General features: G+C 39.1%; 1 protein-coding gene, 1 long non-coding RNA gene and 1 pseudogene across 9 annotated transcripts in view; all 3 read left to right on the top strand.

Annotated features, from left to right (window-relative positions):
• The window catches only part of LOC148874363 (Calcium-binding EF-hand family protein), a 41,677-nt gene extending 17,718 nt beyond the window's left edge, over positions 1–23,959 (top strand). For 3 of the 8 annotated variants that reach the window (XM_088952297.1, XM_088952304.1, XM_088952291.1), the window contains 5 exons: positions 20,562–20,729; positions 21,027–21,276; positions 21,701–21,903; positions 22,338–22,512; positions 23,582–23,959. In XM_088952297.1, coding sequence (XP_088808423.1) covers positions 21,078–21,276; positions 21,701–21,903; positions 22,338–22,512; positions 23,582–23,697 — 693 coding nt within the window. In that variant the 5' untranslated portion in view covers positions 20,562–20,729; positions 21,027–21,077 and the 3' untranslated portion in view covers positions 23,698–23,959. The remainder of the gene's footprint in view (positions 1–20,561; positions 20,730–21,026; positions 21,277–21,700; positions 21,904–22,337; positions 22,513–23,581) is intronic. The other 5 variants (XM_088952284.1, XM_088952275.1, XM_088952311.1 and 2 more) reach the window with 2 other exon arrangements.
• Positions 23,960–23,982: 23 nt separating this feature from the next.
• On the top strand, positions 23,983–24,507 carry LOC148874362 (uncharacterized). The gene is made up of 2 exons (XR_016101387.1): positions 23,983–24,069; positions 24,197–24,507. It is a non-coding gene; the product is annotated as an uncharacterized LOC148874362 (long non-coding RNA).
• Positions 24,508–25,908: 1,401 nt separating this feature from the next.
• On the top strand, positions 25,909–26,174 carry LOC148874361 (uncharacterized; annotated as a pseudogene).
• The last annotated feature ends 894 nt before the right edge of the window (positions 26,175–27,068 follow it).

Below are 27,068 nucleotides of genomic sequence, written 5' to 3'. Positions count from 1 at the left end.
GGAGCATGATCTACGCAAGTTGGGAATGTGTGACATTTACTCCCAACTTGAGGGGGAGTGTTGAGTTGGACCGATTTCTAGTTATTGGGCCCAATTATTTATTTCTTATTTTTAAGTTAAGTTAGGAAGTTGTTGGGCTTTAGGTCCATTAGTTTATGTTTTTTAAGTTATAACTGTTCAACTACTTAAGTAGCCACCCTACTAAGGGCATTCTTGTAATCTCTTATTCTTTTAAGTCGAGTATATAATACAAAGAGGGGCTGTCAGCCAGAACCAATTCAATTCTGGTTGACATCCTACTCCTTTTCTTCTCTATTGCTGAAACTCTTCATCTTCTTCTTCTTTCTCTTCACAAGGAATTTATCTAAAACTGCAATAACTGATTTCTACTCTTTCTTTCCCTCTCTACCTCCATCCTACAAGGAGTCATGCTGGAGTGTCTCAATATGGTCTCCAACCATGGTAGGAACTTTGAAAATTAAGAGGAAATAAATAGGAAGGTCATTGAATAATGATGCTTTTATTAGGGTGAGTCTTCCACCTTTAGAGATGTAATCAAGGATAAAAATTTTGCAACATATCAGCTGATGTGTATCATATTATTAGGTCATCAATATGCCAAATCCAAGCCTTTTGGGGTTTTGATCCATTTCAGGGGGTAAGCAAGCCTTACACTGACTCCCTGACTAGTTTTTGAAAAAAAAGCTAAAAGAAAAGAAAGTGTGGGGGTCAAAACCCTGATCCCCCCCTTCTGGCGTATTGGGATGTATCAATATTTTGAACCCCGGATGTAATTCTTCTTCCACAAATCCAGTCTTTTCTCACATTTTTCACTTACAGGATCTCAAAAGCTAGTATTCTTAGGAATTCCACCTAATGGAAACTCTAGATATTTTATCGGCCATTGATCAATATTACATTACATCCCATAACATCTCTTAGGTCAATCAAGACATCCTGTTGAATATTAGTTTCAATGATGTTGCTCTTTTCAAGGTTTGTTTTTAATCCTGAAACTGCCACAGAACACTTCAGAACTCTTTTAAGATTGAGGAGATACTTCGCTTTCCCATCAAGGAAAAATATAGTATCATAGGCCTACTACAAATGGGTTATATGAGTGTTTTCCCTTCCCACTTTGAAACCTTGAATTAGGTTCAAAGAACATCCTTTTGAATGAAGCCATCAAGAATGTTGCCCACCAGGGAGAAGAGAGGGGAGAGGGGGCAGCCTTGTCTCAAGCCCTTGGTGGCTTTGAAAAAATTCCTAGGGGTGTCATTTATAAGAATGGAGAACCAAGCTTGCAATCCTTCATCCAACAAATCCAGTTTTCTCCAAAGCCTTTCAACTCCAAAATGCGCCACAAACAGCCCCAATCCACTTTGTCACAAGCATTTTCAAGGGCGATCTTGCAAACCACTCCCCCTAGACCCCTCTTCTTTTCCTCTCTTCTACACATTCATTAGCTATAAGCACACAATCCACTCTTCCTTTAGTAAAGGTACTCTAGGAGGGAGCAACAAACTCACCTATCATTCTCTTCAGTCTTTTAGCCCAAGCCTTTGCCACAATCTTATAAAGACTTATGATGAGATTGATGTGCCTGAAATCTTTAACACCAAGGATGGCTTCCTTTTTGGGATGAGTTTGATGAAAGTTTCATTATTCCCCATATTAATTTCGGCAGATTTGTGGAAAGCCTCAGACACTTCAACCAAGTCTCATTTAATAATATCCCAATACTCCTGATAGAAAACCAAAGAGAACCTGTGGATTTGGGGCCTTCCTCTTCGTGGTTGAATACAGCCTCCTTGATTTCAGCCTCACTGAATTCTGTTCCAACCAAGATTTATTGTTAGCTGATAGTGTGGGGCCCTCCAAAACTGAAGTAAGAGGTCTTCAACATCTTTCAAAAGAGTAAAGATCCTTGAAATAACTTGTAATCTTCTCAATGATTTGGTTGGGATCCTCTATCTCCTATCCATCTACATGAATTCTGGAAATATGATTCTTTCTTCTTCTAGCATTAGCATATGTATGAAAAAATTTGGTATTGCCATCACCCTCCTTTATCTATTGAACTCCCGGTCTCTACCTCCAATAAATTTCTTCCTGCAAAGTTATTTTTCTCCTACTGTGCATGAACCCTATTTCATTCTTCCAATCCATCTCTATCCAATTGAACAATAGCCTCTTTGCTATTCAGCTCCCTAAGCTCATTTGAAATTCTGCCTTTTTTAAGGACTTGAAGTTGGTGCTACTCCATCTTCTCAATTTACCTTTAGCATACTGCAGCTTCTTAAAAAATATATACCTACTCAAACCATCTATACTGCATTCTTCCAACTACTCAACAACCTCTTTTTGAAGGAATAATGAAGCACACAGACAACAGAACTTCTCAAATCTGAAAGGGATTTTGGATCACTGAACCTTCTTGGTCTTGAGGATTACTGGCCAATGATCAGAAATGGTATGAATCCCAGAATCCTGGATAGCTCTAGGAAAGTGCTCTTCCCACTCAGGGGAAATCAAGAATCTATCAAGGTGGCATCTGATTGCCTCAAGTGCAAATTGGACCTGGTGATGCCAGCATTTTGATGGGGTAGATCTGTCAAAGAACTTTCCCAGATAAAACAAGAGAAATCTCATGCTTCTCGTCAATCTTCCACCATTTGATTTTTTGTGGACAAATCTGATCACGTTAAAATCTTCAACAACATGCCAGGGGAATTGACCATAAGTACTCACTGTAGCTAACTCATCCCAAAGTTGAGATTTCTTGGGTTGTTGGGTTCATAACTCCATATACATCCGTAAGAATCTAAGTGAAGCTATCTTCTAAGCTAGAAAATGGTTTCTTTACCGTCTATTCATTGTTTCCCTAATCATTCTTTGCAGGGGTGGAGACAAGTTATTAGGTGGGGGTCCTTGCCGCCCCCCCCCCCCCCCCCCCCCCCCACACACACACACACAATAAAAAGTCGCCTGTTAACCACACATGGCATGTGTCCTCCCCATTAAATGTTAAGGTCTCACCCACTTAACTTCCTGCTCTCTAACACCTTTCCACTTGACATCCCAAAATGAAAGGATATTTGTTTACTTTTTCATTTGGAAAAAAACTTTTGTAATTGACCTAAACCCTCCGGCCCTTTCTCCCTCCTTCAATCTCCTCCCATACTATTTCTCTCCAAACCCTGGCTCCTCTACCTCCCATCTCATCTCCTTGTCCTTACCAAGAAGATACCACCCCGAGAGAAAATCCTTTCTCTGCCATTGATTCTGTGCATGGTGAGTTGTACTTCTGCTTATTAACTTGATATCTCCCCGTATTGGAAGTATGTAATCCGGAGGTTATGGTTTCTTCCTCTATATCTCAATTGTTTTCTAAAAATCAGGAATGATCCAATGAAGGTAGATGCCTGGCTTTATACCCTTCCCTCTGCAGTGTAAGTTCTAATAGAAATGGTATGTATGTTTGCGAGATAAATATAAAAAAAAAACTTGGACTAGAAGGGAGAAAAGGTAAGTGCAACGTATTCTATGTCATTATTGTTAATTGGTTTTGGGAAAGATTTCCTTTTCCTTTCAAGAATTTTAATTCCTGGGTTCATTGTTTTGAGAATAGGACTTCACTACAATCCTAAATCTACCCGTAGGATGCCCATCATGACAAATGAGTAACTTGGTGAAAGAATGGTAGGATCCATCTAATGGACGCCAAGAAAGGTGCGGAATGAGTGGGCGAATTTCAAAAATTTTCCTACCTTCTCCCAACTGGGAATCATATTCCCTAAATTTAGAATACAATATTCAAGGATTCTACTTGAATCATAATCATAGTTGGTGTTCACGCCCAAAGAAGATACCAAGATCCGCTCCTGCTGAAGATGACACAGCTGTTGATGGAACGGAACTAGCAGGGTGCGTCTTACACACTGGATCCTTCGCAAGAACCCACTGGAAACTCTGAACACTGAATCATTTTCAGTCTTTTCTGCAAGACTGATGTCAAGAACTGATTTCTTGACTTTTTTCTCCTACAAAGATCGAATCTTGCAAGAGGGGTTGGCGGCGGCTAGAGGAGAACTCCTGGGACGAAGATGGTTGAACAACTTTTCTTCTCTCTGGAGTTTTGAGATCTAATCTCTATATGCAGAAGACTTTCTTCTCTCTTGGAAAGACTTAGTTCGAAATCTGGTATATTCGAATTAGCTTTCTCCTCCTTTCTTCTTGATTAAGAAATCCTCCTAATTAGGAGTTATCCAAATCAATATTTGGATAGGGGATAATCTTAATCCTATCTACAGATAAAGTTAGTTTACTCCTGATCTTATCAGGAGGTTACCAGATTCAAATATGATTTGAATTTGGTCTCCCAGAGTGGATTAGGTCAAAAGCCCAATCATTTTTACTAACATTAATCTCAGATTCGCCCCATAGATGGGTGATCATATCAGCCCAGCTCGTAATGGGCTTTTGGCCCATTAAGTGTTTAGTGTTTAATTAGTTTCCAATCTGCTGCCCAGTTGGGCTTCTTTGTATGGCATGGGACCCAAGCATTGATCTACACACCAGCCACATGGGTTCGGCCCAGCCTTTATTACAAGGTCTAGCTGAATTCACTGAAGAACTCAGTGACCCCCTTGAGCCCATCACATGGACCCTATGGGCCCAACACTTACATTAAGTGGTCCCTGGGCCAAGCCATCTTATAAAATCCCAGGGACTATGGGCAGATGCAAGATTAGCTCATCAGGTATTATCCTAAATGGTCTTACACTTAACCTCTCAGCCCTTAATGATCAAGCACTGCCCGACAAGAGAAGACCTCTCCCTTGGCTGCAAGGAATAGTGCCGCACTCTCTACTCACATGGATCCCGAGAATTAAAACTTTTTGCAAATCTTTTGAAACCGTACATATACATTTATATATATATTAATTTTGCAAAACAAAATTCCAACGATTGAAATCAATTGCCGACAGTTTGGTTTCCATCAGAGAGAGTGCATTCCCGATCATTACCATTGTCCGACAAAGGGGCTGATCCTGTCACTATGATCACTCACTCAGATGAATTCTCAGACTACCCCAACATATCCAGGTTTTGACCCCCACTAAGGATCTCACTGATTGATATATCAAAGACAGCCTGATCCGACACCTAGTGAAGTGTCATAATCGAGTCCAGGGGTTAGGTGTAACTTTCCAGTTTTGCCCATCTGTCTCCAAGGTCTAGGGCAATACTGGAAATCTGGTCCGGTTCAAGGGTTCAAGTAATCCTATACTACATGTGCCTTGGGTCTTACCCTGATGGCCGAAACAAGCCATCCCAACACTTGGTGGCACATCAGTATCAGCCTTGGCAGGATAAATCTCCCCAGACTTATCCAATGGATGTGAACATTTAAAACTAACACAAGTTTCTATGAGTGTCCAGTTTTAGGGTCTTACACAGAAATATACCAAACAACATGAATCAAACATGTACTTTGTTTATTTACACTAAATGTCAAAAGTACATCAAACTGGATTGAAGCTAAGGGCATACAAAACTGTCTAACACATGGAACCATTCTTGGTTTAGTAAAGTTGATAGTTAATGCTGTAAAACATTATGTTTAATCAAACAAAAGCAGTGGAAAATAGATCTGAAACAACAAAGAAGAACAGAGAAGAAGAAAGGAAGAAGGTTTTGGAAGAAGTGATCATGCTTTTTTTTTTTTTTTTGATAAATAAAAGTTCATTAAGAATTCATTATTAACAAAAAGATAAAAACTGTTACAAGCATCCCAAGGGGAGGCATGAGGTCCAGCCTCACTCTTTAAAAGAAAAAAATAGCACAAAGATCACAGTTAGGTCCAATACAACTGATCCCTAGAATAGTTGTCAAGGTGATGCCTAGGCGACAAGGCGCCTTTGAGGCTTGCCTCGCCTAATCGCCAAAGATCACAGTTAGGTCCAATACAACTGATCCCTAGAATAGTTGTCAAGGTGATGCCTAAAATACTTTTTTGTTCATTCTTTTTTGAGCTTATAATTATAAAATTGACATTATTAAACTAAAATAATCATTTTGTGAGTTTATATTGTAATTTCTTTTTATTATTTTCTTAATTATTAGGGTTTAATCAACACAAACATTGCTAAATGCTGTATTGAACCCTCAAAGACTTCAAAACCTGAACCAATAAGTAAGGAAGAACTTAATTTTATTTAATCAGCACATTTTCTTCTTCCATATATTCTTCTACTTCTACTTCTTCTTCTTCTTCTTCTTCTACTTCCAATACTTTTTCTTTTCTTCTTTTCCTATAACAAAAATAAGGGTTCAGCCCCTATATTTTTTGAGTTTTATTTTCCTTCTTCTTTTTCTTCTCATAAATATGTTGATGTTCTATACTTTAATATGAATTTTATACTTTTCTTTTGAAAATTATGAATAATTTTTAAGGAAATATGGTTACGGTACTACTCCTTTCTTGCTTGGCTAGAAAGCTAGCAAATGCATTAGCCTCCCTTCCCACCCATTTTATAGTCAAATTGATATATTGTGTTGCTCATTTGAATTTCTTCATTTCATTTCTATAGCACCATATAACTGAATCTGGATCTCTAAGCCGACCCACCACTACCTTGGAGTCCCCTTCTATCACAAATTCTCCAAGTCTCTCTCTCTTGCAATCTATACACCTTGTAGAACTGCATACAGTTCATCCCTTAAAGAGTCTCCATTCCCCAATGGTCTTGAGTAGTGTTCTCTTAGATTCCCATCCTTATCTCTTATGGTCCTTCCAATTCCAAATAGTCTTGGGTTGCCTTGACTGCTCCTTTCAAAGTTTAGTTTCATAAAGCCTCCCATGGGTGGTGTCCAAATCATCTATGTTTTAGTCTTCTGCACTAAACTAGAAGCCACCGAAAACCAATTCCTCCAAATGTTGTCAAAAGTGAAATATCTAAACAATTCCAAAGTTTGTAGCCAATGTATAGTTATAGTCCTTACACAATCCATAATTTGTTGTTTACTTCTCTCCTCTTGGAAGTATTTGGCATTTCTTTCTTCCATAATGTCCAAACTACCGCTGCTCTAGTACACGTCTACATTACTCTTCCCCTTTTATTTGGACAAGCAAATTTAGATGGATCAAATAACATCTTAATTTCTATTGGCCATATTCCACCTACACCCAAACAAAGAGAAAAACCACTCTCAAAAAAGGCCTATTCACCATCAAATTTACACCAAGTGCACCAATTTGGGGAAATACACAAAAAAGGCCTATTCTTTTGCAAGTAATCAAGAGTGTTAATTTTCCCATATACTACTTCCCAGCAGAATGCCTTAATTTTAGGGGGAATCGGCTGAAACCAAACTTCCTTCAAAGGAAAAGACGAAGAGGAAGAGAACAGGCAAAGAACTTTAAAAAAAGATGCACAAGAGAAGAAGTCTTTAGGATATGGACACCTAACTCTCTCGTTTGGTTTAGAAGGCTCTAGGCATACTTTATCCAAAAGTAAGAGAAGCTCTAACAAATAGGTGGCTTCTTCATCCCTCAACCCCCTTCGAAACCCAAAATCCCAATTGTGATTCAAAGGTGAAGTTTAATGGACTAGAAAACTCAAAATCACCTTATTTTTGTACAAGGAAATGGAGTACAATGAAGGAAACAAATCCCTAAGGTCGACCACCAAAGCAAATGTCTTTCCAAAAGTGAATTAGGTTCCTTGAGCAAACATCAAACTTGATAAAATTGAGGAACTGAGGAAGCAAGTTATGGATTGCTTTCCAATATGCTTCCAAAGTAGCCTGATGTGATACACCAACATCCCAACCACTCTCCAATCTCCCATGAATATCCACTACTTCAGCCCACAAATTTTCCCTCTCTAGAGGCCATCTCCATAACCATTTTCTTAAGAGAGTTGTGTTCTTCTTTCTCACATTTACAAGATCTAATCCACCCTCTTACACAATATCCCAGTTGATTAAATGGTCTTTTCTTGTCTCTCCTAGCTCCCAAAGGAAATCCCTCATAATTTTTTCTAACTTATTTTCTTCCCTTGGTAGGATCCTAAAAGAAGAGAGGAAATAAATAGGTAAGTTAGCCAAAGTAGATCTTATCAAGGCAATCCTCCCTCCAAGATGTAACTCCTCTTCCAAGCGGCGGCTAGTCTCTTTTCACATCTTTCTACAACTAGGTTCCAAAATCTGCTTTCCTTAGTGTTGGCTCCTAAGGGAAGTCCCAAATTGGTCAAAGGCCAAGGGATAATTTGACACTCTAAGCACTCTACTACCAAATTTAGGACACTTTTCTCCATATTAATCCCTACTACACAACTTTTGTCCAAATTGATTTTTAGATTGGACACCTTTTCAAACTTCTGAATTTTTTTTGATCAATAACACGATTCATTAATTGTCACCTTACAGAGATGAAGACAAACTTTCTTATCTTCCAACTACATCATGAGCCCCAAGAGAGGAACCAAGAGAGAAGGAGAGAATAGAAAAAGAAGAAAATTAAATTACATCTGTGCCCAGAACATGACATCCCTGTCCACCCCTTGTTTAGCTAACGCATCAACAAAAGAATTAGCTGATCTTTTTACCCAACTGATTTTAACTTCCATTTCTCGAACCAGCCATCTGAATTTCCTCTTCAAATTACTATAACTCCATAAACCACTTTCTTCTTTGTTCAGCCAACCAACCACCACCTTCGAGTCCTCTTCAATTATGAGTTTTCTAATATTCATCTCCCTAGCTTTCTGGACACCTTCCATAACTGCGTGGATCTCAGCTCTGAGAGAGTCACCCACTCCAATTGGGCCTGAGAACATGGAAGAAAAAATCCCACTCTCATCCCTAAAGACACCCCCAATCTCTGATTTTCCGGGGTTCCCTTTGCTACTTCCATCAAAGTTTAGTTTTATGAAACCCGCAGGTGGGGGAATCCAAGATACACTCATCCTTGCTTTAGTCTAGGTACAACTAGCAATCTCACCCCACTTCCTCAGCATGCCATTCATTGTATATTCTGTGAATAGCTCTAGGGACTTCATCCATTGAATAACCCTTATGTGGATCAGGGCCCTTAACTCTTCAGCACCTATCTCTACATTAGAGAAGATTCTGGAGTTTCTTTCTTCCCATAAAGACCAGCATACTGCTGCCCTCTCTACATAGTCCTTCCCCTTTTCATATGCCACCTGAAGAAAGGAGCAAAAAGGCCTTGCAAATTTGATGGAGACAATTTGTTCAAGAACAGAGTCCTGCCAGAGATTGAAAGGAAGGCCAATAAGCTTCAACTGGGTGCACCCATCTTGGACTGCAACTTCATTACAGCTTGGACTCCAGTTCTGGACCTGTATAAGGCCACCGTCCACAGCCAGTGCTTTGAAGCTTACCTCCTGGTCACCTACATCAAGAATGGCCTTACTTTCTATAAACGGGATTAACATTGCTTCATTGCCAATACCTAACTCCCCTGCAACTGCATTCAATACTTCGTTCCAGTCTTTGACTCCCTTATCAACCACTAAGACCATTCTTTTTTTCCATTCATCCGTCCCTGCTCTTACCCATATTCTCTAGTGATTTGAAGAGCATACAACGACCAAACCAGGAGACCTAGAGCCTTGTGTGTTAACACTCCCAGTAGTCTCAACCATACCTCCCTCTTCCTGCCTTGACCCTTGGACTTCTTACTAGATGCCTTCACTTCCTCTGTCTTCTTTCTAGCTGAGGCAACAAGGAAAGCTTGCAACTCATCCATGAAAGCCATCCACCCTCTCTACCTTTTCCCTTCCGGTACACAGACCATTTGTTTTCTATTTTTACCAAAAAACTCAGTCACAGTTATGAACCAACCTTTGCAGTTCCTTTTCAGTTCAATTGCAAAAGTCTTACTAGGAACTGAATAGAGTTTTTCTAGCCTTCCTCCTTACATGAGTGAATAGCACCATCAACAAAACCTTTCACCCATGCTATAACCTCCTTCGTCATCAATATTGTCGCCCTGTTACTCTCTCTGATCTTCAAGACACTTTTACCTTCTTCAAACTTGAAACTCTTCGCTTCGATCAGAACCTCCGACCTCCATCTTCCAACTTCTATAAAGTCCTTCTCACCCATCTTCCTTCAGAAAAAAATATTTTTTTAGATTGCAATATGCTACTCCATGACATTACAATAATAATAAAATGCTTGTTTATCTACCATGATGCAAGCATATGTCGGTGATCAATCCCGAATTAGTTATTTTAATTTCCTAACTCTCCTAAGATCTCCCCCTTTACAAAATACTATGATATCGTCTGCAAATTGGAGGTAAGAAATCGTGCTTTCTCCTAACCCCTTTCCCTCTTTTATTAGATCTATCATAATTAAAGTGGAGATTACATGAATGCCCCTAATAGGGTGGTTGTTAATAATAACAAGAGAAACAAAAGAAATAATAGCAGCAAAAGGGGCCTAAGGCCCATAATAACTAAAGCCCACAACATTAAAAATAAAGAAATAAGGAAAGGGACAAACTAGGGAGCTGTTTGGCCCAATATCTGAACACTCCCCCTCAATCTAAGCATGGATATTCATGCCCAACTTGCTTACATAGTGTTGCAACTTAGCCTTAGGAACTTCCTTAGCGAGAATATTTTCTAACTATTCTTTTGAAGTAGCAAATGGTAGACAAACTTCTCCAAATGCTACTCTCTCCCTTATAAAATGTCTATCTACCTCAATATGATTGGTTCTATCATGCTAAATGGGGTTGTGAGCTATACTAATAGTAGCTTGGTTATCATAAAACAACATAATTGGTTTGCCATAACTAATTCCCAGCTAGACCCGTTCATGGGCTGGGCCGGGCTTTCACTCTTCATTAATAGATTTTTTTAAGGCCCGAACCCGAGCCCGACCCGACCATTGGGCCTACAACTTGGGCCTGAGCCCGACCCTCATAAAAAGCCCGAAGCCTGGGCCTGGGCTCGAGCCCGAAGTCTAAAGCTCATGCTGTTGCTATTGTTGAAGCGGTTGAGCAGAGAGAGAGAAGTTATAAAGAAAAAAATAAAAAATGTATATATTAAATTATTAATATATATATATATATATATATATATATATAAATTAGTTGGGTTGGGCTTTTTTGACAAATCCCGAGACTGGCTCGAAACAACTACATGTCCAAGCCCGACCGGGGTGCAGGCCGAGCCGGGTCAGGCCGTCGGTCTACCCGCCCCATGAACAGGTCTATTCCCAACTCTCCTAGCAATGATCTAAGCAATAGCAATTTTGATACCTCATGAGTCATTGCTCTTTATTCTATTTTGTTGAAGATCTTGCCACAACACTTTCTTCTCCAAGAAACTAAATTACTAGCAACGAGGGTACTATATCTAGGTGTAGACCTCCTGTCATCAATGCTACCTGCCCAATTTGCATTTGTATATGCCTCTATCCTCTTATGTCCATGGTTAGCAAATAAAAGACCTCTCCCTAAAGATCCTCCAAATAACATAATATCCTTTTAGCAGCACCCAAATGAGTCTCTAGGAGCATGCACAAATTGGTTGATAACACTCACTACATAAGATATATTAGGCTGCACCATAAATAGGTATAACTACTTCCACACAAGCCTCTGAAACACACTCCTATTAGATAATAACTCCCCATCTATGGTAGATAACTTGTGATTTGCATCAATAGGTGTGGAGCAGGTTTGGCACCAAATTTACCTGTCTCAGTTGTTAAATCCAGCACATATTTTCTTTGTGAAATAAAAATCCCATCTTTCGACCTTGCCACTTCAATACCCAAGTAGTGTAGTGCACCAAGGTCTATAATTTCAAATTCAGTATTGACAAAATGTTTAAGTTTCCCAATCTCGTCGACATCATCTCTAATAACAACAATGTCATCAACAAAAACAACGAGGATAGTAACTAAGGAATCTCTCCTCTTCACAAAGAGGGTGTGCTTGGATTGGGTCTAAACATAGCCAACCCCAACAAGGGCATTACGAAACCTCTCAAACAAAGCTTGTGGAGATTGTTTGAGCCCATAGAGAGATTTTCTCGATTGACAAACCTTCCTTGCTAATTCCTTACCATACATGCTAAGAGAGAGAGAAATACACCCTTAATGAAGGTCACCATTCAAAAATACTTTTTTCACATCAAACTAATATAAAGGCCAAGACAAAGAAGCCATCATAAGAGAACTCGAATAGAATCCATTTGGGAAACGGAAGGCCAGGGGCGAAGCCCCAGGACCCTCGTGCCACGCCTCTCGAGGGAAGCCCAAACAAGTCCATGTTATGTGTTAAATTCTTAGTTCTCACACAAAAAAATTATGAATTTATAATTTTAATTGCTTTTTAAGTAAATATTTTATTAGGATGAGTGAATGAACATTAGCCCAAACAATTCCGAGAACCCCCTATTTGCTAATGTTGTTCATTCATTCATCCTAATAAAATATTTCTTAAAAAGCAATTAAAATTACAAATTCATTATTTTTTGTGTGAGAACTAAGAATTTAACACCTAACATGGACTTGTTTGGGCTTGCATGGAGGGGTGTGGCATAAAGGCGGCTCATAGAATCAGGAATGTAATATGCTTTACATTACATTAGCTACTTGAAGTAATGCAATTGAGTGAAAAAAGAGCTTAGAGGTTTTACATGCTTGAAAATGTTTTATATGGTTGATTTTATTTTTTAATTCTCATTTGAATATGCTTTACATTTTATTTTTATGTATTTTAATTTTAGATAATAGGTTTTCTAAAACTTTTATTTTAAAATTTAAGTTTATATTTTTTATTAATATTATGTTTAATATTTTTTTTTTAATTTTTGGCATTTGTTTTTGAACTTTCTAACATTTTTTTTTATATTTTTTATCATTTTTTGTATATTTGTGCCTTGCGCCGACTTCTATGCTTTTTTTGCGCCTTGTGCTTTTAAAACATTGATGGGAGCAAAGGTTTCCAAGTAATCAACCCATATTCTTGAGTATAACCCTTAGCAACTAGCCTTGCTTTATACCTCTCAGTTGAAGACAAAGGACAATGATTTGTGGAACTTTAACAATGAAAAAAAAACAGTTCTTATGGCTGGGTAGGGACATTGAGATTCAGTACAACTGGGTGAAGAGGAGTGCCAACTCATTTGCGGATGGGTTGGCCAAGCAAGGAGTGAATAGGGAGTCTGTTTTTTGGGCTAGTTTTTAATCTTTTCTCTTTGCACTCCCTTTGTTTTCTGTTTTTGGGGAGCTAAGATATTTTATATCCCCTTTTCTATCCATATTCCATCTTTTCTTTTAATTTAATGAAGCTGGTGTTATTGATAAAAAAAAAACAACCTCCCACATGTTATTCTTACAAAGTGCTTCCATTTTGACTCTCATTGAATCCCTCCATTATAGTTTAGATAATGCTTCTAACACATTTTGGGTATGGGTTAAGAAGAAACAGAGGCTAAAAAACAATAATAAGAGATCAGGGAGACCCCTCTTACTCACTCGCAGTTTGCTGATGACACGATTCTTTTCTATGAAGGCGGTAATGTGAGCTTTATTAGGAATTTGAAGTCGGTGATACAATTGTTTGAGCAAATATCCAACTTGAAAGTTAACCTTGGGAAAAGTTGTGTTGTGGGGGTGAATTTGGAGGAGGGAGAGATCAGGGAGAGTGCTGAAGTATTGGGGTGTGAAGCCTCGGGTTGGCCTTTGAACTACTTAGGGTAGCCTTTAGGGGATAATCCCATGAGAGAGAGCTTTTGGAACCCAGTGGTGGAAAGGTTCGAAAAAAGACTAGTGTCATGGAAAAAGAACTACCTTTCTCTTGGTGGGAGAATTACTCTTATTAAGGCCACGCTTGTTAATTTACCCATCTTTTTCCTGTCGGTGTTTAAAATCCCAGTGAAGGTTGCTAATAGATTGGAGAAGTTAATGAGAGATTTCTTGTGGGAACTGGGAGAGGAAAAGAGGGATCATAGAGTGAGCTGGGAGATAGTTTGTAGGAGTAAGACTTGTGGTGGCTTGGGGCTTGGGAATATTAGGAGAAGGAATATGACTTTGTTGGGAAAGTGGTTGTGGAGATTCCCCTTGGAGAAGGAGAAGCTTTGGGCTAGAATAGTGGCAAGTATTCATGGGCTGGAGCATAATGGATGGGACGCTGGAATCAGAGCTAGGACCAGAAGCAATTCTCCTTGAAAAGTCATTCATGACCTACTACCAGTTTTCTCCCCTAATATCAGGTATGATTTGAATTTCGGTAACTCCATAAAATTTTGGGAACAAACCTGGGTGGGGAGTGCCCCTCTAAAGGATCAGTTTCCTTCTTTGTTTGCTCTTTCTGATTTGAAAAATGAGCCAATTTCGTCTTTTACCACCCCGTCCTCTTCCATTTCTGGGATTGAGTGGAACTTGGGTCTAAGAAGGGATTTGAGGGACTCAGACTTTGACATTATTTTGAGCCTTATTGCAATTCTTGATAACATTGTCTTAGACCCCACTAGGGCGGACTCTAGAATTTGGACACCTTCTCCCAATGGCATTTTTACTTGTGCTTCTTTCTTCAAAGTCTTAAGTCAGTCCACTAGTCCTACCTCTCCTCCTTTTCCTGTTGACGAGGTTTGGTGCAGAGCAATACCTCCTAGGGTTGGTAGTTTTTGTTGGGAAGCCTATCTGGAAAGAATCAACACTGGTGCTTTACTCCAAAAGAAGAGACCCAATACTTGTTTGTCACCTTAGTGGTGTGTTCTTTGTAAAGCAGATGGGGAGACTGGTTTTCACCTACTGGTGTCTTGCCATTTTGCGAGGTCAATTTGGGAATGGGCTTTGTCCCTATTTGGTTGTTGTTGGAACCCCCCATCAGACTTGCAAGGCCTTTTTTCCCCTTCTTTTTTTAGGTGGCGGATAAAAAGGGGAAGGACAATGTGGAGAGGACTAAGGGTTGCAGTATGTTGGACACTATGGGAAGAAAGAAATTCTAGGATATTCTCAGAAGCTCAGAGAGGAGCAGCAGATCTGAGGGCTATCATTCATATTAGGGCGGTACAGTGGCTGAAATCTTTGGAGCTTTTCACAGATTACACTGTGGATGACATGTTGAGGAAGAGGGGTGAAATTGCAAGTTGCACACAAACTAAGTGAGTAATGAGTGTGGCTTGGACCCCTCCACCTAGTGGATTCGTGAAATTAAATTTTGATGGGTGTAGCAGGGGAAATCCGGGACAATCGGGGATTGGGGGTGTTTTTAGGGATGAAAATGGGGTCATTTCTGCCGTGCTCTCAGGCTCTTGTGATAGCAGGGGAACAACTTGCCCATGTGTATACTGAAGTATCAGATGGGTGGTAGACAAAGGAAGACTAGTAGGGGGAGAAGAAAGACATGAGAGGAGGAAGGAACTGGAACCAGAGAAGAAGGAACTAAAGAACTAGGAATAGCTAGTGACTCCTAGAGATGTCACTAGGAATAAAAGCAGGAAGTGGAATATCAAAAAGAGGAGACTTCTCCCTATGAGAAGGAACTGGATAGAAAGGAGATGACTCAACAAATGTGACATCCATGGAAATAAACCGGGTGCCACTAAGATGATCATAACAGTGGTAACCCTTCTATGTGGAGTCATAACACCCAAGAAAGATACATTTTCTGGCCTTATGTTCAAATTTGTGTCTTTGTGAACTAGGAATATGCACATAGCAAGCATAACCAACACTTTGAAAGGGATAGAGAATATATCCTCATTGAGGAAAAGAAGACTAAAAGGATATTTGAATCCAAGGACCTGTTGAGCACAAATGATTAATCAAATAAGTTGTTGTAAGAACAACATCTCCCCAATATTTTATAGGAACATGGGAGGCAAACAAAATGCTTCTAGCAAGAACAATCCCAAGGTCAACAAGATAGGTAGACAAGAGCTACCCCATTTGTTGAGGGGTGCGAGGACAAGAGCTTTGATGAATAAGTCCAAAGTCAACAAGATAGATAGAAAGATCATTCTCAAAGTATTCCTTAGCATTATCGGATCAAAGTACTTTGATACGAGTTTTAAATTGAGTGAGAACAAGTTCATGAAATTGTCTTATTAACTTTGGGACCTCATCACAAGAACACATCAAGTAAATTCATGTATATTTGGAAAAAATCATCAATAAACAAAATGAAGTATTTATAACCACCCATAGAAGGTATATGGTATGGCCCCCACACATCAATGTGCACAATATCAAAAAGAAATTTGGATATTTTATTATTTAAGGGATAAGAATTTCTAGAATGCTTTAACAACTGACATGACTCACACTATAGACTAGAAAGACTAACACTTTTAAACAACTTAGGGAATAAAACATGTAAAGAGGAAAAGGACAAATGGCCCAAACGAAAATGACATAACATAATTTTATGAAAAGACTCGAACACAATTGACACCAAAGCCATTTGTGATGATAACTTGTTCTTTTTAGGCACATCAAGCAGGTATATCCTATTCAATGACTTAGTCAAATTACTAACAGAAAAAAGGTTGTTGTTAAGTTTAGGTACATGGAGGACAGAGGGCAAGGTAAGTAGGGGTAATCATGGGTCAGGCTGGGTTAGGTTTACCACTAATGTAAGGGCTTTAACCTATTCCTGGGCCTGACCTAGTCTGCTCCTAGGCCTAGATTGTAAGCCCAAGCCTGGCCCTACATGGGCCAGGGCCTGGCTTACGGGCTTTCTGGGCCTAATGAGTATTGAGTTTGGGGCTATGACATCCAATAATAAAAATTTATTTAATTATTTAAATTTTAAATTAAATAAAATGTAGTAAATGTAAAAGGGATTATAGTTGATAAGGGCAACTTTTGGGCCCTAGTATCAATAAAAGTAATACTTCTAATAAAATTTCAAAAATAGGTTAACTTTTTAAAAATAATATCAAATAAGGGCAAAAACACTATTCATCTTCCTCTTGCAAACCATTCATCAGCGTCGTCGCCCGCCGCCACTTGCTGCCGCCTCCGAAAACCTTCAGCAACTCCTCCGCCTCCGCCCACCCCCGGCAATGCCTCCACCTCTACCCAATGCCGCCACCTCCGCCTCCGACAACATTTAACTTTTTTAATCCATTCATCATCAAACAAGAAACACGTGTCACTACTTGCTTAGGTCTCTGAAACCAGTGGGATTGGTGGTGAAATCATCGATGAAGAACCCAAAGTGTATGGTTGATGAAAATAAAGGAGAGAACCCATAAAGATGAATCTTAATGCTGAAATGTTGTCTGTCTTACAAGTTTGGTCACTGTCAACTATTTCTGCAACCTGCCCGAACATCAAGCAAGGGAAGAAAAATGTGATGATAGCTGCAACAGAGAAAGAGATTAATGGCAATCGTTCTTAAGTTTTCTTTCAAGAAAGCAAATTGACGTAAAAATTAAGAAGAAAGAAGATCCTTACTGTTGGTGGGATTGTCCTTGCAGTCGAATGGCTCGGTCTTCCAGCCTACTTTAGTGGGGACGTGTATGGTTGATGAAAATAAAGGAGAGAACCCATAAAGATGAATCTTAATGCTGAAATGTTGTCTGTCTTACAAGTTTGGCCACTGTCAACTATTTCTGCAACCTGCCCGAACATCAAGCAAGGGAAGAAAAATGTGATGATAGCTGCAACAGAGAAAGAGATTAATGGCAATCGTTCTTAAGTTTTCTTTCAAGAAAGCAAATTGACGTAAAAATTAAGAAGAAAGAAGATCCTTACTGTTGGTGGGATTGTCCTTGCAGTCGAATGGCTCGGTCTTCCAGCCTACTTTAGTGGGGACTGTTGGGTATTGCACTACCGGAATACCAGGTTGTGGTGGTGGTAGTGGTGGTCCTGGTGGAGTCTTGTAGGGGGACTGTGGCTGTGGTGGGTATTGAGGTTGTGGACTTGGCGGAGGGAACTGCACCGTCTGAGACTGAGGAGGGAATTTCTAGGGACTGGCCTGGGGAATGTAGTTTGCTGGAGATGCCTGAGGTGGGTAGGAGGCTGGCTGAGCAGGAGGATATGTCAGGTTCTGTGGTGGGTAGGAAGCTGGCTGAGAAGGAGGATACGTCGGCTTCTGTGATGGATAGGTTGCTGGCTGAGGCTGAGGCTAGTACGTGGGGTTTTGTGGTGGGTACTGTGCTGGTTGATACTGAGGGTTTTGTGGAGGGTATTGTGTTGGCTGAGGAGCAGGTGGTGGTTGATCGAACTGTTGTTGCATTGTTGAATCATTTTCCGACAGTGGGTAAGATGGTTCCTGCTGGTATGTATTGTTGAGAGGTATCTTCTCCGGTTGTGGATCTTCTCCTTGAGGACGACCCATTGGCTATTTGGCTTCTCCCTCTTGGTTCCTCAGAGATTCCAACTCACAGAGAGAGAGAGAGAGCAGCTTATGGGTTGTATAAGTGGAGAAGAGATGCATCTGATCAACCCATTCCAGTAACAGAATGATAATGGACTAATGCTTGGTTTATGTATAATTAATTCTAAAGTCTGCATACAATACAACACTAACTAAAGTCTACGGCAAATAAAGTTTAAAAAAGTTTGAGCTGAGGTGGGCAAAGGTGGCGGCGGAGATGGAGGCAAAGGTGGGCGAAGGCGGTGGAGGTAGGCGGAGGCGTTGCCAAAGGTTGCTGGAGGCGGTGGCGGGTGACGACGCTGATGAATGGTTTGCAAGAGGAAGAAGATGAACAGTGTTTTTGCCCTTATTTGATATTATTTTTAAAAAGTCGACCTATTTTTGAAATTTTATTAAAATTATTACTTTTATTGATATTAGGGCTCAAAAGTTGCCCTTATCAGCTATAATCCCAATGTAAAATGGCACAAGCCCAAGTTAAATTGGGCTTAGCTAAGCTTTGGGCCTACTTACAAAAAAGGCATGGGCCTCATTTGATTCTTAGAGTTGGTTTGGCTTGGCTTACCTATCCTTTTATAGATGAAGTCAAGACCTTTATTCCCATTCTTGAGCAACGTGGGACTTGGAACAACACTAAATAGTGAGTGCTACCATTGAGTGTTTTTCCAATCCCATATTGCTCAAGCAATGAGAATGAAGGCCTTGCATAGGAGGATAATTCACATACTTGAGTTAGCTCAAGTGTTCACGCATGTATTGACATGGGTCAACTTATTAATATTTATTTATATGTTAATACTTAAAATTATATCTTATATAAAATAATAAGCATTTATTATAAAATAAAATATACTTGTATTTATGTAACATATAATGTAATGCAATATATATGTATATATTATATAATGTATATTTAAAAATATGTATTATATTATATTGCAAGCCGGGTCGGGCTTGAAGTGATGGGCCCAAGCCCAACCCAAAATTTTTCAGGCTTGATGTGGGCCTGGGCCGGGCCGGGCTTGCACACAAAAACTTGGGTCCAGCCCAGAAATTTGTGGGCTGGGTCGGGTCGGGCTGGCCCAAGAATGATCACCCCTAAGGGTAAGGGTCTCGGTGGCTCTAATGTCTCTCTTTCGAAAAATAGGAGCAAGAGAGCCATTGACATGGGAAATCTTATCTCAGCCAGTAAAAGCCGATAGGAACAAAAAAAGATTAGGTATACTAGTCATGTGATTAGATGCACCAGAATCAATAATACGAGGGATACAATGAGTACCTAAGAAGGATGCATGATTAGCAGTGGCACAAGTACTTGACTGGGCAAAGGCTGTAGATGCTGAGTTGTCTGTAGAGTTGGAGCTAACTTCCCTTTCCAAGTGATTTAGAAGTTTCCCATACTTTTCAAATTCATCTCTCACAACTGCTAGTTTCTCAACAATATAGACTTCTCCTCACTAGGCCTCTTCTCACTATTTTCTATAATGGTTGCATTAGCATTTCCACCCTTTTTGTTATTTTTTAACCTCTCTGGCATCAAATGGGGATGAAGTTTCTTGCAAGTCTCTCTAGTATGCTTAGGCTTCTTGCATTAATCACATATGGCTGCCTTCTCCTTCTTATCCTCACTACCCTTTGGCTTTACACTAGCATTAGTAAAATGGTTAACGCTTGCTAATGCTAGTGTTAGCATCTTCACTTGGTAGGAGTGGCTGAGAGTCAAGGAGAAAGCCATGGATCTTCTTTTGTTTCTCCCAGCCCCTTTCTCTCTTTCATTAGACCTATCATAATTAAAGGGGGGATTACATGAATGCCCCTGATTGGGAGGCTATTAATAATGATAAGAGAAACAAAAGAAATAAAAACAACAAAAGGGGCCTGAAGCCCATAATAACTAAAGCCCACAAAAATAAAAATAAAGAAATAAAGAAAGGGGCAACTAGGAAGCCGTCCAGCCCAATATCTCAACAAGAAAGACCTTCCACAACATCATCTGACTGATTATTACTGAGTGTGAAGATCTTTGAAACTGATAAATTTCAGAGATGGAAATTTGTTTTGTTGAAAATCTTAGTTTAATACATTATAGGCACCACTTTTTGATGGATTCTCAGAGATTCTTTCATCATAAAGAAAAGATTTGATAGAATGACTTTTTTTTTTTTTTTGACAGAAACGATAGATACAAGTATCTATGTTGGAGCTAAGTGAGTGGTTACTTGCAGGAACAAGGGAGACTGCACATGAAAAGCATTTAATAGCACCCGAATCCTGGGAAAGGAGTAGAAGCAGCTTTTTTTGAAAGTAAAAGGAAAACAAAGATAGTTATAGGATAATCAAGGTTTGGCAGGATTTTATTCATTTGTGCTTTATCTCACTAAATGGAAGGAGAGTTTGATGCAGGAAGAAACATTTATTTATTTATTTAAAGCTTATTCCTTTTTTTTTTCTTTTTCTTTGACATGTGGTTGGGATCTGATACAAAGAAGACGTGTAAAATGGGATTATATGGACAACTAATGTGTTCACTCTTGATTGGGTTATGTAGCCCATTGTATTCGTCTTGTCTGTAGCAGATTCGGAGTCTTTGAGATGGCCTTATTTATCTACTGACATTTCATTTCCAATGTCCTCCCAGGCACATACTTGGCTTGTATACCACATCCCAAATTTTCTTAACAACGTGAAAATGGGTGGCACATTGGGGAAGGGTGACAAGCCTAGAAAGGGTTGGACTCCAGAAACAAAGCTTGAGGCAGAAATGGTAGAAGCAATGCAGAGGAGGGCATCCAAAGGATGTGTCATGAAATCATTTGACAGCATAGTCTTGAAATTCCCAAAAATTGATGAGAGTTTTAGAAACTGCAAGACCATTTTTGAACAATTTGGTAAGTATCATTTTCCAGTTTATAGATGCCTTCTTAGTTTGTATTTTTCAAATTTTGGAAATTGAACTGTAGCTAGCAAGGACACTGCCTGAGATTTCTGTAGCAGATAGACTTGTCAGGTCAGATGATAGGAAACAACAAAGCTTCATTTATCCTTTGTTTTTTTGTTTGGATTACACAACCACTGTTTTATTGTTTATTTTGGCCTGTTCACTTCGATGCATGTCCATTATCATAATTTGGCTATATTACATCTCTGTTTGTCAGGTTTTCTTTGGCATTTTATCACTAACTAAAGTGATGGAAACTCATTTGAATTATATAGTTTCTTCATACATATTTTGATGCAGATGAAAACCATTTACACTGAAGATGCCTAATCTAACAGTTTTTTGTGTTCATATCCCCCTTCCTCCTATGACAGATGAGGATTCAAATGGTGCAATAGATCCAGAGGAGCTGAAGCATTGCTTCCACAAATTGGAGATATCTTTTACAGAGGAAGAGATCAGTGACCTCTTTGAGGCGTGCGATATCCACGAGAATATGGGAATGAAGTTTAATGAGTTCATTGTTCTCCTCTGCCTTGTCTATCTTCTCAAAGAGGACCCGGCTGCTCTCCAATTTGTATCCACTATACAATAGTTTTTTCCAACTCCCTTTTTCATCTATATTTGTTGTCTTCCATGTTTAGAATATAAAAGAGAGGTATACAAGGCATATGGAAAGGGAACAGAGCCTTAAGCACAAACCCCAATACCAAAGGCTCTATTCCACAACCAAAAGTGCCTAGCCCTGACCCCAATACCATTGAAGTATTTTTAAGGAGTCTCCTTGCTCTTGAAACCAAAATGATGGTATTTACCTTTTGAAGGATCTAGGAGACTAGGACTAGTGGTCACAAAGAATTCTAGGAGTGACCATCTGAATGGTAATTTCTAGCTCTCTGGATGTGATCATGTGTATGAAACAGTGAAGGAGAACCCATCTTGCAATATGCATTACTATCAGTTCTGACACATGCAAGATCAGTTATTGCGTTTCCATAACCATGTTTCTAGAAATCAAAGATGGGGTTCCCTAATCTTGAGGCAACATTTGAAACATTGGTTGATGCATTCGTGTTCTTGGACAAGAACAGGGATGGCTATGTTAGCAAGAATGAGATGGTTCAGGCCATAAATGAAACTACTTCGGGGGAACGCTCTTCTGGACGAATAGCCATGAAAAGATTTGGTCAGTCTCTCTCTCTCTCTCTCTCCCTCCCTCCCTCCCTCTCCCCCTCCCCCCTATATGCGTGTGTGCATATATATATATATATATATATATATATATATATATATATATATGAACACACACACACAAACCACCACCTTGTATGGTGATTATTTGATTACTTCAGAGTTCTAATTTTATAATGTAAATGTTGCCAAAAAGAAGTGCTTATTGTGGAAACTTGGCAAGTGTTTTTGGGATGAAACTTACCTCATGAATAGAAGCCACCAAGACCTGCATGCTATCAACTAAAGTATCAAATGAAAGAATTCAGGTCGTTTAAGGAAACTCATCAAACTACCTGACTAGCCAGACTAATTCCCCAAATGAGCATGTGTGTGTGTGTGTGCGTGCACAGAGACAGTCAGTTATAATTTAAATAACATAAATAATTTAAATACATAAAAATAAGAAATTGAAAGAAAATATAAAAAATAATATATTCGTACCTTATTGGATTTTCTTCACTATACATTTCTAGGAGTGATAAGCTCCAATAGTTTTTTTTTTTTTTTTTTTTTTCGACTATTTGGAGCACTGACAGTGTTTCACAACTACAGTGCCAAAGTGTAAAGTGTCAGCATGGCCTGAGCCTTAGTTTTTTATGTGTCAGGTTTTTTGTGGCCATAGATTTGCTGAGATAGAGTCAATCAGTTGCCAGGCCCTTCCATGTTATATCTTTTCCATCTATATATTTTATTGACTGAAAAATGAGAACTTTGGCACTCTAGGTGACCCTTGAGGGATTTGTATTCCTGTCAACCAACCTAGAACTCTTCAATTTTGTTCATTCCCTTGAAGGTTGTTTGATTTATACCATGCGGCCCAAGATTTGAGCAAGAGTCCCAAATTCCTTATTTTGTAAGTAATATAATGGTGAGTCTCAGTAGTTTACATGAAGCTTGCAGGCTACCTAACCTAACCAAGTATCAATTATCTTGTTATTGCTAAACTCTTTCTTTTTTTTTTTTTTGGCTTCATGATTTGGTTATTGCTAACTCATCTGATCCTAGTAATTTGGTCTCCACAGAAGAGATGGACTGGGATAAGAATGGAATGGTCACCTTCAAGGAGTTCCTTTTTGCTTTCACCCGTTGGGTTGGGATGGATGACATTGAAGATGAAGAAGGAGAAGAGAAAGTGTAAATAACAGAATAGATGACATCCCTATAATACTGCCTTCCTGCACTTGAAAGCTGCAACTAAGCTTGTCTGAGCAGTCAAATTCTGATGTAAGGTCCTGGTTTGATTTCCCAATAATGGTTTTAAGTATTGATGAACATTTTGAATCAATCACATTGGTCATTCCTCTTGGGTTTGCAACAAAACTCATGTAAATAGACTGACGTGAACCATTGTATTTGATGCAATTATAATTAGATAATCAATCGGTGATGGTTCTGAAAAAGAATATATGATGTTTCTGGGCAGATATTACTTGTTAGAAATTGATGTGTCATCCACAAAGGCCAACTGTTCCTGTCAAGCTCCTAATTGCAAATTGTTAATCTGAGGAAAGTAAGGGTTGGATCTCCGACTCTACATTGCTCTCAGAGTCTGTCAATGATTTGAAATGGACATGGCCAATTATATCACTGATATGAGGTTGCTTATTTTCTATCAAATGGAACATTTGTTTTTGTAGGTATCACCCTAGGCGAACACTTGATGATTTTTACATAGTTTCTATTACCGTTCTTGCTAGAATCGTGGTGCTGTGTAGGGATTTTTGCGCCATTGGTAACCCTCGTCATATATGACTGGAGAATGAATCCATACTAGCAACTACACCATCGCATCATTTTGTTTTTTAGTAATAATATCATTTTGTTTGAGCTCGCCATGTACCTAGTAATTATATTTAATTTGAATTTTTTATTTAATTCAATTAATTAAAATAGGTTTAATTTGTAATTTAAAGGTCTTTATAATGACTTTTTATTTGAATTACAAAGATTAACATGGGCCCTACATCTATGAAGTGGATGCTTTTTTTTTTATAAGTAGCCTTGTGTCTAAAGTTGACATTTTTTTGGAAAATAGAATTAACTACTCATTTCTTGTATGAGTGGGTACTGACATTTTGGATACTTAAAAAAAGAAAAAAATAGAATGTCATGTGTATGTCTGAGGATTTTCTTGTACAAAACCAATGCATCTCATAAAATATGTTATCCATTCTTCTGCCCATCTTAGTTTTGAAAACTTTTTTTGGCGTCTTAATTTTTAATAGTTGGCACCTGGTTTGGGGGATATTTCATACATAATAGTCTGGACTTATCCCTTTGTCTGTTCCTGCCACATCAAACGCAGTATGAGAGTAATGCGTCCACCAGTTACCTTGCCAGGCAGGATAGAATTCAAACGTTTTCAACCCATGCAGCAAGAAGCCAAGAAGGCCTGTAGATTTTATTTACATTTGCATGATCTTCTTTATTGTTTCTTTTTTATTTTGTGTGTGTCATCTGATGGAAATCCAACATTTTCATTAGGGATGATCCACTTTGTATTTTGGGGTTGTTATTTTAAAACTTCACTTTTTTTCTATTTCTCTTTTTACTTTTCAAAATATGTAGAGGCCCCATGCAGCTTTTTTTTATATCTAAAATAGACTTATTCATAGGCCAAGTCGGGCTTGGCTTTTTCCAAAATTTGAATGGGCCCTGGGCCCAAAACAATGTAAAGTTCCGTGAACAGGTGACGGACTTACAGGTGTAATCTAAAACGTGGCTTCTGTTATATCACCGTTAATGACCATTAACAGAAGTTGTCCATCTGGGCCCTAAATTAGAGTAATGACTAGAGTGACCCTGAGAGGTCATATTACCGTCTCTTGTCGATTGTCATGTTTCAATTTTTCCTATTTAACAGTTAAAGGAAAATGAAAAGGTTGGACTCTCGATCTGCTGGTTAAGGGTGTTCACGGTTCAGTTAACCTAACTGTGGGCAATTTTTTAAAACCAAACCATTATCATTGGGTTTTGCAATTCTTTGAACCGAAACCAAAACCAATATCACCACCTAACCGGTTGATCAGTTCTTTGCTTTTTTATATTTGTAGTTATAAACATACTATATATGGGTCAATTGGGTTAACCGCATTTTTTTTTGTTCAATTTTCTTGATTCGGTTTCTTATGAGCACCCACCTAAAGACCGGTGTATCTCCAACAGTCATCAGTGTTAGCGATCAACATTGCTTTGTAACAGTTTGCATATTGCAAGATTGCTAATGGTGGGTCGCTACAATGGCACTGCAGAGAATCATCCTTCCAAAACCTCACAGTGGCAGTTGGGATTTGGGCAAATCGAGAGAATGAGAGTGTTAAAGGTGGAAGAAGAAAAATAAGCAAGAGGCATGGCGAATGAGAGTTGCCTTCATCGGGTCATCACCACAGGCGTGAGGCGTTATCGTGGGCGTTGCTGTTGCCTGTTGTTGTACCGGATGTCGGTGCCATCCGGTACAAGGTCCCAGTTAGATACATTGGCCAAACCACACTTAGCAGTACAGTTATCTTTGGTCTTTTCCTGGACGCCGGAAACTTGATACATTGTGGTCTTGTTGAGTTCCATTATGTATCAAATAAGTTCTTCTTTGGAGAAAGACCACCGGATGCAAATTAATGTTTCAGTTTTCAGAATATTAATTAGGAGGCCTGAGGCCTCTTTGCATGTGGAGATCAGCTTTTAATGGAAATTAGGCATTTACATGGTGCAATATTTCTGCCTGGGTTGTTTGTGCCGATGAGGCTTGCTGTTTCTGTTTTCCACTGATCTTCTGCTACCCACTGGTTGTTCCCACATCCTTACCCCACGGGACATTACAGCTGCGCATTGGGATTATCTCTCTTTTTGTTATTCATTGGGTGATTTCCCATTACATGATAATGATGTCGTGTGGGTAGAGACGTGGGAACAATTTCTGAGTAGAAGATCCCAAGTGCTTAGTACCACTGATCTGCAATCCACAGGATATTCCCACATTCCCCTATCCACGGGGTATTACAGCTGTACATTGGGAATATCCTTAATGACTATCCTTGGAGAATGTATCTGGGAGGAGGCTGCTTTGGAAGGATGCATGAGAAAGATAATAACGGAATTAATTAAGCAGTCATCGTTCCGTTGCTGTATTGCAAGATTGCCAATGGCGGATAGCTACAATGGCCTTCAGTTAAAGATAAGTGCAAAGCAAGATTGCTAGTGGCATAGTGGCATTGCAGAGACAAACATACACCAAATGTCATTGCAGATGGAACTCATCATTTGAAAATTGAAGGTGTAGCACTGCAGCCACTAATTTCAAAATGTAGACTCTTCCCACGAACTAGGATCATGACTGATCATATAAAACAATCGTTAGAGATAGATTATAGATAAAAAGTCAAATCCATGCTTTAATTGGAGATGGAGTGACATAAATGTGGTGGCGATCGAATTCTTTGGCGGGTCTCTGAAGTCTAAACTAGTTAGTCAGCCACCGTTTTGGCATTATATTGTTGTCGGAGACAAAGTGGA

The sequence above is a fragment of the Nelumbo lutea genome, chromosome 1, assembly GCF_056320005.1.
Source record: "Nelumbo lutea isolate HS-2025 chromosome 1, American lotus-T2T, whole genome shotgun sequence".
In the NCBI taxonomy this organism is placed as follows: domain Eukaryota; kingdom Viridiplantae; phylum Streptophyta; class Magnoliopsida; order Proteales; family Nelumbonaceae; genus Nelumbo; species Nelumbo lutea.
This window is presented reverse-complemented; position numbering and strand designations above follow the sequence as displayed.